We start from the raw sequence: 13,746 nt of genomic DNA on the forward strand, positions 1-13,746 counted from the left end.
GTCCTGTGTGATGCTAGAAAAACAGGAGATATTTTCCCTTCCTCCCCCTCATCTCATTTTTGTCAGAAGACTGCTCCCTACAGTGAGAACATTTATTTAAAACACAGACTATCTGCATGCACTATTGTGCATTCTCCCATCCACCTCGTCCCTTTTGACAGTATGGATCGACTGAGATCAGTAGAAGTGAAATAGCAGCAGCAGAACTTAAAACAATTATTGATAGAAAGACAAGAAAGACATTAAATGCTGCTGTTAAATGCAGCTGCTTCTCCAGGGATCTACCAGGTGCTTCTCCCCAGTTACAAACGCTCTTTCCTGTTCTGGACTGTTCATTCTCGCTAGGACTTGCTATCCCTCTACAATGCTTCAAGTTCCTGCTGTGGTACAAATTTTATTCTCCACTTTCCTAATTCTTATTTGAGCCTTTTAATCCAATAATTCCTCCCAGCAAGTGACACATGCTTTAACCCTCAATGGTTTTCAATTCATGGTGAGAAAGCAAGCTCTTTCTTACTTAGACTCTCTTCCCAACTTTGAAGTGTCCTGCACTGAAAGAATGCCACGTAGTCACGTAGTTTATTTTTTAATTAACATCAGAATGATAGGTTGAGTCGCCTGAGCTGTAGGGTAGTGGTAAGTGTCTTACACAACAGTAATTTATATATATATTTAAATTCAAGGTCACCTCATCATGGAAATTCCCAAATCTTTCTCAGGACACCACAAGAACTTAACAGGTGTGAACCATTCCTCGGCTGCCACTTCAGTGAGCTATTACTCACAGCTACCCTGCTATTTTCAGAACATATTTTCAGAAAATAGCAGGATATATATAGCAAAATGTTGTTGGCCAATCTGATTTTTTCTCACACTGAGCTGTGACGTTAACTTCAGGTTGCTGATGTAGGTACCAGTTCCCTAGCATGGTAATTTAAGTCGGTTCATCGTTTGCATTTTTTCTGTCAAGTGTGAATTTTAGAAAGCAGGATAGTTCCAAATTGAAAAGTTCAATTGAATTGAAAGTTTGGCTCACTGCATTTTGATAACTTATTTGTGCTGTATCACAGAAGCTGCTTGTACCACCAGTGGTACTACTTTTGCTACAAGGCTAGGATTTTTTTCATGTATCTTGGAGAAGCAGGCACATTATCAAAAGCTAAGTATATGTACGCAGGTTTCGAGCAAATGGCAGTTGTAGATATCTGTGTCTACACTACATAGTTTGTATCGACGTTTTTGGTTGCTTTTTTTTTTTTAAGGATACCTTACAGGTTTCCCTAACTTCTTAATGGAGTATTTAGGTGTTAGCTTTAATTATAAAACTTCACTTACAAAGTTTCAAATAGCAATTCAGCTGCATAGAGTGAAAAGACAGGCTGCTTGAATAGTGTAAGTGTTGCATGTAAGCAATTATTTACTCCCACACATTTTCAGGTGAAATCAAGTATGCTTACTGTGGGGTAGGAGATCATGGGATTCAAGCTCCCTCTAGTGAATCTGCATGTTGTTGCAGCTTTCAAGTACAGCAGTTAATGTAAGTGAAGGAAGTGAAGGTGTGGTGTGCTTGTTGGCTTTTTTTTTCTCCTTCTGGATGTGGCTGCATTAGTGAAAGCAGACGGACTCTGAACGTGTGCAAAGTGCAGGACCTATTTTACTGAGTGTTGACTACCTGGGGCTGTTTAAAAGCCTCCCGTCATTTAAAGATGGGAATTTCCTACAGACACCGGGAAAACAGAATTTTCATTAGGCAACACCTTCTTTAAATGTGAGCATGCAGACTGGTAAAATCTGTATTTTACTTGAAGCACACTTAGCACAAAATGACTGGCAATAAATGTACAACAGTTTTTCCCTGCTGAGAAAGTTTTTGATTCTTTAATTTCAAGTTCATTTTAAGTTCATTTTCAATGTTAACTTTTATCTCACAAGAGGAATAGACAAGAATGAAAGTGACAGCGAAGAAAACGGAATTTTTCCACATGGTCATCCTACCATTTGTGCATTAAACCCACGAGAGATCAAACACTTTTTTTCATTTGACACATAACACTATTTGACATAATTTATGGCATTTAACACATTACACAGATGAAATACCACCTCCATCTTTATCAGAAAGCAAGGAAAGCCCAGCAAGAGGTATTTTGTAGTTTACAACATGGAATTGCTCCATTTTAATGCATGAATTTATCCTATGTAAACATGTAATCATTTTAAGGTGGTTTTAGCAGAAGAGGAATTTTCACAGCATAGCAGCTAAACCTCCCTTTAGGATGTGAGGTCACATGTAGTGAGGATGTGTTTGGATATCCTATTAGGAAGTTACACCAATAATTGTGAGAGCACCAAAGGCTGTAACTGCTCAGAGGCTGTTGGTTTAGCTTACAAATAAATTAAATTAAAGCCCCGCATTCCAGCCCAGCTGGAGAGCTGAAGGTGAATCCAGGGAGAAACGACAACTCTCTCAAGCATGTGCATAGACCTTTTCTCCCCCTCCCTGTAGAGCTGAAGCAATGATATATATACTTATGTATGTATTTCTTAGTGTATTTTTGTCTTGTTATAGCATGAGGCATCCTGAATAGCTCTGTCAGCTGCCTGGGGGAAGAGGAAAGGGAGAGTGACCAAGGGGCAGAGATTCTGATGCTTCTGTGCACAGGAAAACACAGTTTTTAGGTGGTTCTTCTATCGGGACGTGCCATTGCTGCTTCACCTCCTCCTGTCAAGGGAGGTTGAGCAGCTTGTGCTGGGCGTAGAGCTCCTCGGTGATCCCGTAGACGCTGGAGATGTGGGGCAAGGCATCGCCCAGCATGACGACGGCTTCCTCGGGGGTGCCCACGTTCATGATCTCCAGGAAGGCGTTGCGCGAGGGCAGCGCGCAGAAGGCCACCGTGGCGGCCTTGCGAATGACCCAGGGGTGGTAGGCGGCCAGGGAGGCGTTGTAGGAGTCCGTGCAGATGGTGGACGTCTTGGAGTCCTCCTGGGCAGTCCTCAGCCCTTCCAGGAACAGCTGCAGCCATCGCAGGGCCCGGTGCAGGCGCAGCAGGGTCCGGCAGCCCGAGTCGGGATGCTCCGACCGCCTCTGGATGTCCACCAGCCCGCTGGCCAGCTCGTAGGCCACCATGGACTGCAGCGTGCGGTACTCCTCCTGCCTCTCTCCGCCGCAGTAGCTCTCCATGATCTGTATTTTAGCCACGGCGTCCTTGGAGATGAAGGAGAAGATGGCGCCCAGGCTGTTGAGGAACCTGCCGGCGGGGGGTTAAAAATAAAAACAAAAACCACGGGGGCATCAGCGAGCGGCTCCCCCCAGCCCTTCCCCACCTCCTAACTCACCGGACGAGCCCCCTCCAGCCTCGCAGGTAGGGTCCGAGCAGCACCTCCCTGCGCTCCGTCACGGCCGCCTGGAAGGCGCTCAGCACCTCCCTCAGGCTGAAGGCGCCCGCGGCCGCCGCCATTTTCTTGCCTGGGCGCCGCCGCCGCCATGGGCTGGGCTCCGCCGGGCGTGCGCGGAGCCTCTGAGGCGCCGAGCCCCGGCCTTGCCCGGCCGCCCCCTGCTGAAGGAGGGGTGATTTCACCTTCAGTTCGCTTCGTGCTTTCCGATTTTATGTATTTATTTATTTATTTTCTCCCTCTAAGGTGAAGGCCGGCCCCCGCTTCAGCCTCCTGGGTGAGAGGCGGGGGGAAATGGCGGCGCTGAGGCTCGCTGCGGCTTCTTGCTGTGCGGATCCTGTTTCGGCAGTATAATTCCTGCATAGTTCGGGATCTAGAGGTGGTTAAAATGCCTGAGATAAAGGTCACGCCCTTGGGTAAGTCCAATCTGAAATAGGCCTGAAATAGAAGAACTGAGAGACGCTGGGTGCCGTGCTTTCCTTAGGGAAGGGAATCGGGTGTTAGCATTCGTAATTAGAAGTAACACGGCCTAGGCCGCTAGAGACACATTCAGTGCCTCCCCTAAGCTCAAGGCCAAGTCAGCTCCCATCTGCTGACAGACCTGCTTGCTTGGAAGGAAGGCTGCAGTCCTTTTCCCACATCAGAAGTGGGCAAAGGCTCTTGTACAGCGTGTACAGACCTTTAAATGCGTGTCCTTTGAAGTGACCAAACGTTGCCAGAGGTGTCTGATCTCTCTTTCTGTTGGTCCAGGGGCTGGCCAGGATGTGGGGCGCAGCTGTATCCTCGTGTCTATTGCAGGGAAGAATGTTATGCTTGACTGTGGGATGCACATGGGCTACAACGATGATGTGAGTATGATGGGGAAGCCTGATGTTGTACAGGGATACCTGCAGGGTGCCTGTCCTCGCTCAGCAGGGCTCCTGCTTTGTTGTCCTGCTCTCTTCATTATTATTTGAACATGACCTGATTCATCTTATATGATATGTAGGCAGTGTTAGCAGGGTGTACGTTATTGGGCACATATGTCAGCTGTTGCTGAGAATGAACAAGTGTCACCCCTTCAGAATCTTGCTTTCTTGTGCAAGTGGTACATCCCCTCAAGTATTGCTGGTATAGGAAGTTCCCCAATCCAGCCAACCCTTTTCTTTCCATGGGTTGTGGACTCTGAAGGAAAAAAAAAATACATATTAAGCAAGCTGTGAATGTTCCATTCCTGGTGCTTTTGGTCTTCCATATGGGCAGGGTATCTAGCAGGTGTAGTCTCCGACCTGTTGCAGTTTTGCCTTGAGATGGATTATAGCATGTGTTCAGTACTGCAGATGGTTTATGCTATTGTTCTGGTGAATTAATAATTTAGTATTAACTGTCCTTGTTTAGTAGTGGATAACCTGCTTTTTATCTCTTTGCAGAGGCGTTTTCCTGACTTCTCTTACATCACTCAGAATGGGAGGCTGACTGACTTCCTAGATTGTGTGATCATCAGGTGAGAAAGCTTCCTTACCACAACTGAAATGGGAAACAAGAAAGTTTGTTTTTTGTTTTGTTTTGTTTTTTCTTTCTTTGTTTTTAAAAGAAGGGAAAAAAAACAACATGTTGCAGTTCCATCATTCAGATTCTGGTCAGTTCCTCTGTGTTGTGCAGTGCTTTGAAATTCTGAAGCAAGATGTGAGAACCAGGCAAGCTAAATTCCCGTGTAACGTTTATTTTATCCTTTCTGTCTTTTTGCAGCCACTTCCATTTGGACCACTGTGGAGCTTTGCCATATTTCAGTGAAATGGTTGGATACGATGGGCCCATTTATATGACACACCCCACTAAGGCCATCTGTCCTATTCTCCTGGAGGACTATAGGAAAATAACTGTAGATAAGAAGGGGGAAACTAACTTCTTCACTTCCCAAATGATTAAAGACTGTATGAAAAAAGTGGTTGCTGTGCATCTTCACCAGACAGTTCAGGTAAATGACCATCTCTGCATAGTCTTGGATCAGACCAACCGAATCATTGTGGAAGGCAGAGTAATTTTATTTTTTAAAAGGTTTTGCACTACTGCAGTGTTTGCTTGCTTGTACAGGTGGATGAGGAGTTGGAGATCAAGGCGTACTATGCAGGCCATGTGCTAGGAGCAGCCATGTTCCAGATAAAGGTTGGATGCGAGTCAGTTGTATACACTGTAAGTATGTGCAACAGCATTTGTGGACACTCACATCTCCTTTTAATAGCCTGCTCTTTTACCTTGAGAATATAAATGGATTTCTCTTCTTTTGTTAGGGTGATTACAACATGACACCAGACAGACATTTAGGGTAAGTAGGAAGCTGGGTTTCTATGAATTGTATCTCTTTCAGACAGGACAGTTTTACCATAGCTTCTGTTAATACGTAGGGGCTTATCAGCATTGATTCTTTGTTGTTTGAAGGGAGACTGGAACACTAACTGGTGTCTTTGCTGGAAAGATAAATGCAATTTTGAATTCTGAGAATGAACAGATTTAAATTGATTCCTCAGGATAGACCTTAATGTAATCTTCTCCATTGTACTCATATTAATCCATTTTTAAGGCTGCGTAATAATTGGATTTAGGTGTTTGAAATGCCTTATTGCTGTGGTATTCTCTAATGTGTTTACTTTTTAAGAAAGTGCCAGTCACAAACTTTAACATTCATTTTATTTTTTTACTGGCATGTATGATAGATTTTCATATTTGTGATATTTAGAATAATATTTTAATGCATTTAAAACAAATAATAGACTGGAAAATAGTTTTTCAAAATCTGGAGTCGGTGTCTATTCTGAGCTGTATTAATTTAAAGAAAGCACAGCCTGTAAAGAGGAGTCCTGGTGATGCCGTGGAACTCGGAGGTGACTTTGGCCAAGCCAATGCACATTGGTGTTCCTTTGTTCAAGTGGAGTTAGTGATATTCTGCACCCAGATTGGAGACCTGCAGATGAGAAATGAGATACTATCCCTTAATTTGATCGGCTTTTTAAAAATCCCTTTTGTTTTAGTGCCGCCTGGATTGATAAGTGTCGCCCAGATTTATTAATAACTGAATCCACCTATGCCACAACTATCAGAGACTCCAAACGTTGCAGAGAAAGAGACTTCTTGAAGAAAGTTCACGAGACTGTAGAAAGAGGAGGAAAGGTACAGCATTTTGATACAAGTGATGTGTTTTTTCTCTGTGAAGCTTCTCATCTCTGTAGCGCTGCGTAACTGTTTAACCAACTCGGGCATCTGTGCATGACCACAGTGAAAAACTGAAGGAGTTTTTATATTTCTCCATCAGTAGTTTAAAAGAGAGGGTATTAAACACTTAAACTGTGTCAAGAAGAAAACCAAACTGCACGAATAAGGCAGTAAGGGAAATGCTCTGCTTACAGTTTCCAGATACAGAGGATGAAGGCAAAATTAACTTTGTCTCTTGTATCTGAAGCATCCTCTTAGTCACATAAACTAAGTAATTGAGAATGACTGCTCAAATTACTGCTTTTAAGCTTAATCAAAACTGATTTCCCATGTAGTCAGTCAGGTCTGTCTGTTCAGTATTCTCCTTTGTGCTGTTCAGTGTTACGCTGCCTGTTACCATAGAAGTCCTCCAAGTGCAATTACCACGCAGTAAATGATGCTTCAGTGCCTTGCGTGTGGCTGTTTTGTCTGGGTAAGCCTGTTCCAGCCTCGTGTGATTTGATGTGAACAACTTTAGCTAGTCACAAAGCACATGGAACAGATAACGAAAGCATTGCAACATGGATGTGAGTTGTATAGGTCCCATTATTGTTTTAGGATTTGTCAGACTTCTTTGTTTCTCAGAGCTTAGCCCCTGTCTTTGCTAACATAAAGAAAATGTCTGGGATTCTCTTTTTCATTGCCACCCCGTTTAGAGCATGCCTAGTAAAGGACATTAAAAAAGTAATTTTAATCCTTCACAATCTGCAAATAGGAATGGGAATTTGCAACACAGGAAAGATTTACCAATTTAAGTGTAGCTTATTCACTGGTTTCACAGACTAAATCGTATCTCAATTGCAGGTTCTTATCCCAGTATTTGCCCTTGGACGTGCCCAGGAGCTTTGCATTTTACTGGAAACTTTCTGGTGAGTGCAGGCTGTTCAGTGCATGTTCCTCTTTTGTGTCCTCATGTGGTCCTGACAGGTTTCTATGATTCTTTCATATCTGTTTGGTACAAATATTCTCTTTAGTTTTCCTCTTCATGTTGGCTCATGGTGGTGGTTGCAGAACTGTTTCTTTCCATGTATCACTTACTCCCAATGCTTCTGATTCTGAGCAGTAAACTAAACATTGTCTTTACAAGGATCATTCCCTGCTCTGTCCCCAAACACTCGGTACCAACTGTCCTTCAAATAATTTGATGGCAGCTTTGCCACATTGTAAAACTGTTTTTATGGGGGGGAGATGGGATGAACAAGTGAAGTATTAAACTTTCTTATAAGCATTGTGTGGAAATGGGTTAAAGGTGACTCCACGGTAAGTTAATGCCCAGTGATACAGCATTGTCCTGATACTGACTTAGTTTGTTGGGAGTATGTTCTGTGCAGAAATCTTTGGTGGCTGTGTGGGTTTATGGACTTAAGCACGAAGAGCCAAGATTCTAATTTGGTTCTCATGGATCTGGATCTCTTCTTTCTACAGGGAAAGAATGAATTTAAAGGCTCCAATTTATTTTTCCACTGGACTGACAGAGAAGGCTAACCATTATTACAAGCTCTTCATCACGTGGACTAATCAGAAAATTCGGAAAACATTTGTGCAGAGGAACATGTTTGAGTTCAAGCACATCAAAGCATTTGATCGGGCCTTCGCAGATAACCCAGGACCTATGGTAGGTGGGCAGTAATGAGGGGGTAGAGCAGATCTGTGGGGTCAGGGAGCTGTTTTTATACCTCTCTGTTCCTGGTTTAGGCAAACCAAGCAATCTACAGAAGCCTAAGCATCTTCTACCCCGTTAATACAATAAAATAGCAAAAAGCTGTGTTGGAGCCTTGCTGTATTAACTGTGCTATAATGGGTATTAGTGAGTTCTTTCTGCAGTTCTAGGATATTTATATAAGTAATGGTATTTTTTTATTTTAAAAAAAGGCAACTTTTCTGTGGTGATTCATGACACATCTTTGAATTCCAGGTTGTGTTTGCAACTCCTGGTATGCTTCATGCAGGACAATCCCTTCAGATCTTCAGGAAATGGGCAGGGAATGAAAAGAATATGGTAAGAAATTCAGTTTAACATGTGAGGTTTTGTCATATATAGTTAGTTAGTGTCATATATAGTATATAGTATAGTTAGTGTCATATATAAGATGGTAAGAACAGAAACTTGTATCAGCGTTGTTTTTCTGGTTTCCTTCTCAGGTCATTATGCCAGGCTACTGTGTGCAGGGAACTGTGGGCCATAAGATTCTGAGTGGACAGCGCAAGCTGGAAATGGAGGGAAGACAAATAGTAAGTTTTGTTTCCAAGGAGGCAGATCACTGGGGAAAGCTTTTAGGAACTTGAGGTGGTAGTTAGGCAGCAGATACTTGTAATGGGAACATGCTGCATGCAACATGGGGAATACCTGAGTAACATTTTGATCAGAGTGGAACTAGGATTTCTTCTCTTTGTTCTTCCTACCACTTTATTGCTTCAGAATTCACTGGCCTCAACATTTTGTCAGGGGAGTATTTATAGTAGGCTTGATTAGTCAGATAGATGGCAATGATACACTTTCATGCAGAAGGGGATTTTGAAACTGATCCCAAGTGTACTTCAGTATTGATTTCTTTTGGCAAATGTGCAACAAGTGTTTTGCTTTGGAACTCTGCAGTTTAGCTTTATAATTTATTGAGAACTTTTCTGTACGGTATTCAGGCTGCTGATAAGCAGGTTTCTCTCCAACATCATTTCCCAGTGCAGCTGATCTGCTTCCTTCTTTAAAATAAATATGGTCTGTGTCTGTTCGTGTGGGGTATACGAGCTGTGACAAGCCAAAGTGGTTGCTGATTCTCAAAGCTTGTGCTCCCCACCTCCTTCTCTTGCAGCTCGAGGTAAAGATGCAGGTGGAGTACATGTCCTTCAGCGCCCACGCGGATGCCAAGGGAATAATGCAGCTGATTCGCCAGGCTGAGCCACGGAATGTTCTGCTGGTCCATGGTGAAGCAAAGAAAATGGAGTTTCTGAAGCAGAAAATAGAACAGGAATTTCGTACGTACAGTGTTGGTACTGAAAAGAGTAGAAAGAAGAAGAACGAGAGCTTTAAATTCCCATAATTAACCCAAGGGACCTCAGCAGAGTTAGGAATAGTGCAGTGTACAGCACAGTCTGGGATGGGAAATGCTGCTGCAGCCCTTCTGATGTTGTTTGTTTATATTGCAGATGTCAGCTGTTACATGCCTGCAAACGGAGAGACCACGACAATATTCACCAATCCAAGCATTCCAGTAGACATATCCCTGGGACTCCTGAAGAGAGAAACAGCGATAGGTAACGCATTTTCGGCCAGGAATTCCAGCTTTTGTGCCCTGCCACTGCACTGCAGTGTGTTTGTATAGTACTGTGTTAGGTGGAAATGGTGATGCAGGAGCAGTGGTGATTAACAGCAGTGCTTCTTTGTAAGAATGTTTTACCAGTGCTTGGTGGTGAAGGGCTTTCTGGGAAATGAAAGGGCTGCTGTGCTGTGCACGTATGTAAAAAACGCCCAGAAAAAAAAAAAAAAAAAAACAGCACAAAACTAATGGAACTGCCTTGTTTGTTGTTTGTTCATTTGCTGTGAAAACAAAGTCCAGGTATGCTTTTAGTAGCTAGGTCTGTGAAAACTGGAATTACTTTCATAAATCCAGTGTAAAAAAAATCTTAAGGCCTCTCTTATCAGGAAGAGATATGGGGAGTGGGAGAGGCAGCTGTTCTGTATTACTGGACGTTGTTTCTTACCTCTATCTGGAGCACTGACAGTGATGTAAGCACCGTGTGCCTTGTTTTAAGGGACAGGAGAATGAAAATGTGAAATCTTAGTCTGTGAACCTCAGCAGGGACTTGGAGATCAGATCCATTAAGTCCTATAGCAGTTGTCTAAAACGTGAAAAGCAAGCACAAATGATTAACCCTGTTGTCTTTCTCTTCCATTGGCCTTGGTTTAGGGCTCTTACCAGATGTCAAGAAGCCAAAGTTAATGCATGGCACATTAATTATGAAGGATAATGTAAGTAACGTGAACCACAGAGGAAGAATAAAACCCCACAGCATGCACAGAGAAGTATCTGACACTGGATTTGTGCTCTTCCTCTGCAGAGCTTCCGGCTGGTTTCTTCTGAGCAGGCTCTGAAGGAGTTGGGTCTTGCAGAACATCAGCTGCGTTTCACCTGCCGCGTTCACATTCAGGATCCACGGAAAGAACATGAGACAGTGCTTCGTGTATATAACCATCTCAAAGGGTAAGGCCCTTCTTCACTGTGCTTAGCTTTTTTTCCTCTAGAGATGAATGATTTTATCATTCTTAACAGGCAGAACAAGTGTGTCCTTCTTTCTGCCCTTCCAGCTGTGCCATATAGAGTTAAGAGAGAGTTTTTTTGCAGCCCAGAAGCCTTAACTGCTGTAGATTTCAGCCTGTTTAACAAATATAACCAGAACAGAGGTTACGTGTCAGTAGCAGAGGCGAGTAATCAGCATATGCACTCATGGTCTTTGCCAAACTAGTGCAGTCCGCCGGAAATGTTTGTTCCTGGTGATTTGCTGCTGTCACTGCTGCTTCTGTAGCTGGAGTTAGCCCTGCTTTTGCAGGGAGACCAGTAAGCACAGGATCAAGACAACTATATTAGCCCCTTCTGTCTTGTTTGGGCAGGGGGTGCTGCTCAGAACTGCAGCTAAAAGCAGTAACACCATGCTGCTTTGGGGGATTTAACACACAGGGGTGACCCATCCTTCAGCGTGTGTGCACATCCCCTCCAAAATAAATGGAATCCCTTTTATCTTACCAGGGTCCTGAAGGATTACTCCGTGCAGCATCTCCCTGACGGTTCGATAACAGTCGAGTCCATTCTTATCCAAGCTACAGCACACTCTGAGGATCAAGGAACCAAAGTTCTGCTTGTATCCTGGACGTACCAGGTAGGAACACCCACGAACACACTTTTCCAGCAACTCTGATTAGTCTTAATGTCTTACAGGCCAAAACTGGCCTAAAAGGTAGGTTACTACTGCAAAGGTAGTGCTATGCAGTGTGTGGGTGTGTTATAATGCAGGTATAAAACGTAAACAACAGGCAGAAAGCTAGCTAGCACTGATTTGTGGTAAGACTAGACATAGTGTTTTCTTCAAAAGTAGAATTTCTATGGCTGAATTTTAAGTGTTTTCAGTGGTTCTTTATTCTTTTGCTTTTATTTCATGAAAAATTTATGCTGAAAAGAGATCTCGAAGAGGCTCTCTGACGAGGGGAGACTTTACAGTGATAAGTTTGAAAGAACGCCTCGAAATGCATTTCCATTTTCAAACACTGATTTTGCTGGGTGCAGGAATTATTTTAGTCTATTTCTAGGTAGCAGATTCTAATTTATTGCCCCAGATAGGAAAGAGTCAACTGGAAGATGTCTTTCATTCTGTTTTTTCTTTTCCTTTAGGATGAAGAACTAGGCAGCTACCTCACATCCCTTCTGAAAAAGGGACTGCCCCAGAGTACATCCTGAGCAACAGAGCAGCAGGCAGAGTGGTGCTTCAGAGAAATTTAGATTTTATTTTGTTTACATTATCAAATGTTTTTCTGGTTTTGTTTTAATAAAGGAATTACAGTGATTGTTCATAGCTGCAGTGAGTGTGTACAGTGCTCATCAGTGCTGCAGTCCTTCCCTGAGAAACCTGTCCCGGACGTCACTGCAGCCTCTTTCGGAGTCCTGAGGAACAAGCTTTGTGCTGCTTACACAGTAAGGTAAGAGAGATTCAGCATTCTTTACTCCCACAGCTCGTGTTCTTTAAAACCTCAGCAATGCTGCTCCCACTGGGATCACAAAAATAAGTGGAAACAACAGCCACGCACTGACCCCGCTCCTGCACTCAACTAAATCCTGGACCGTGTACACGGGACAAAACAGCTCCCTCAGCTTGCAGGTTTGTGGGCAGGGAGTCCCTGATGTCCCGCACGGGGTTATCATCAGGCAGCCCTACACCTCCCTGATAGGGGAATAATACAAACCCAGAACTTGAGTAGGCCTGAGAGGTCAACAAATGGAGCTTTCAGAACTTCACAACTGCAATGCAAAGCACAAGTTTAATGTAGACAAGAGTAATAAAGCTCTAAATGTGCTTTTTACCAAGCAGCTTTACTTTCATTGAGGGAAGTATGGATAATAATGACTGCTAGGCCTTAAAGAAAACTGCACTTCCTAGATGCAGTCTAATAAATTCTCCTCCTCTACCAATACCATAAAATTTGTACTTAGAAAACTTCCCTTAGTGCTGGGAAGTTCTTCCAAGCCTATGAATGGGACAAAAATAATAGTCTTTCATGAAAAATACACAATAACTTCTCAAAATGCTCAAGAGCAAGGATTTAGTAGCATTCTTACCAAGCCTTGCCAAGCAGATGAATACAAAAATCATTATGGGAGATAATTTAAAAGTTTGAGCAGGTTTTCTTGATATTTTAAAAAGTTCTCCAAGACGAGCAAAATCCAGAGAGGGAGAGGCCTTGCTCTAGTTCAGTTGTTGCTGCATGTTGATGGGCAGTGGCTGGCCCACCACTAACAAGTGTGCATGGCAATAAGCAAAGCCAAGCCAGCCTTAGTGTAACAAAGGTAATATTGCACACGCAAAGCAATCAATGACAAAGCTCTAACCCTATTACAACATTACACCATCAGAGACTACTCTCCTTGATGCCATTCCGCCACACCAACCCTACTCCCTACCTCTTTTGAGGTCTGTGCCATTTCTTATTCCACATCCAGCAGCGCAGCGTAAGTTGGCAACCCAAGCTGTGCAGTGTGCCAGGGCACTGCAACTTCATGTGCATTTTGCACTGAAGTGAAACACGGCTGGAGCATTGCTGAGGTTAAGCACACTGCTGTGAAACAAGGCCCAGAACCATTTCCATTCCACTCATATCTGCTCAGCAGTCTGCTGGCCTACAGGCACACAAATGTATACGTACTGTGGTAATGTCTGGGCATAGCATGGGAAGGAACAGAGCAGTGGGTCTGTGTGGCTGTTACCAAAATCGCATCCTTTCAAGTCAACCATTGGCTGTTGGGCCAGGCCGGTGGCTTTCTGGTGACTGATAACCCCCAGATGATGAATTTTTTCCAGTCATGATAAAGTCTCATCCTTCACAGGGTGGAAAACTGCTGTTCTCTGAAGTTGGGCGATGCT

General features: G+C 43.4%; 4 protein-coding genes across 11 annotated transcripts in view; 2 read left to right on the plus strand and 2 right to left on the minus strand.

Moving 5' to 3' along the window:
• Positions 1–3,261, plus strand: part of DVL1 (dishevelled segment polarity protein 1) — an 88,065-nt gene extending 84,804 nt beyond the window's left edge. For all 6 annotated transcript variants that reach the window (XM_068658319.1, XM_068658315.1, XM_068658316.1 and 3 more), the window contains one exon: positions 1–3,261. The gene's annotated coding sequence lies outside the window, so the exon portion shown is untranslated.
• CPTP (ceramide-1-phosphate transfer protein) lies at positions 1,849–3,621 on the minus strand. Its single transcript, XM_068658329.1, has 2 exons — positions 3,337–3,621; positions 1,849–3,248 (listed from the first exon to the last, which is right to left on the minus strand). Exons 1-2 carry the CDS (start codon positions 3,456–3,458, stop codon positions 2,726–2,728), a joined length of 645 nt encoding a protein of 214 aa, XP_068514430.1. The 5' UTR covers positions 3,459–3,621; the 3' UTR covers positions 1,849–2,725.
• Positions 3,223–12,183, plus strand: INTS11 (integrator complex subunit 11). The gene is made up of 18 exons (XM_068658322.1): positions 3,223–3,362; positions 3,640–3,809; positions 4,144–4,241; positions 4,803–4,876; positions 5,122–5,350; positions 5,467–5,565; positions 5,664–5,698; positions 6,402–6,540; positions 7,426–7,490; positions 8,047–8,236; positions 8,537–8,620; positions 8,764–8,853; positions 9,432–9,594; positions 9,766–9,873; positions 10,527–10,588; positions 10,678–10,820; positions 11,364–11,493; positions 12,003–12,183. Exons 2-18 carry the CDS (start codon positions 3,782–3,784, stop codon positions 12,066–12,068), a joined length of 1,803 nt encoding a protein of 600 aa, XP_068514423.1. The 5' UTR covers positions 3,223–3,362; positions 3,640–3,781; the 3' UTR covers positions 12,069–12,183.
• LOC137843266 (lysophosphatidic acid receptor 6-like) overlaps positions 12,090–13,746 on the minus strand; it is an 8,107-nt gene continuing 6,450 nt past the window's right edge. For all 3 annotated transcript variants that reach the window (XM_068658325.1, XM_068658324.1, XM_068658323.1), the window contains exon 5: positions 12,090–13,744. The gene's annotated coding sequence lies outside the window, so the exon portion shown is untranslated. The remainder of the gene's footprint in view (positions 13,745–13,746) is intronic.

This window comes from Anas acuta, chromosome 22 (genome assembly GCF_963932015.1).
Source record: "Anas acuta chromosome 22, bAnaAcu1.1, whole genome shotgun sequence".
NCBI lineage: Eukaryota > Metazoa > Chordata > Aves > Anseriformes > Anatidae > Anas > Anas acuta.

Excerpts from the sequence above, each read along its gene's own strand:
- CPTP (XM_068658329.1), bottom strand. The coding sequence starts at position 3,458 with ATGGCGGCGGCCGCGGGCGCCTTCAGCCTGAGGGAGGTGCTGAGCGCC. Across the intron at positions 3,249-3,336 it reads GGCTGGAGGGGGCTCGTCCG|GTTCCTCAACAGCCTGGGCG; the intron begins GTGAGTTAGGAG and ends CCCCGCCGGCAG.
- INTS11 (XM_068658322.1), top strand. The coding sequence starts at position 3,782 with ATGCCTGAGATAAAGGTCACGCCCTTGG. Across the intron at positions 4,242-4,802 it reads ACATGGGCTACAACGATGAT|AGGCGTTTTCCTGACTTCTC; the intron begins GTGAGTATGATG and ends ATCTCTTTGCAG. Across the intron at positions 6,541-7,425 it reads CTGTAGAAAGAGGAGGAAAG|GTTCTTATCCCAGTATTTGC; the intron begins GTACAGCATTTT and ends TCTCAATTGCAG.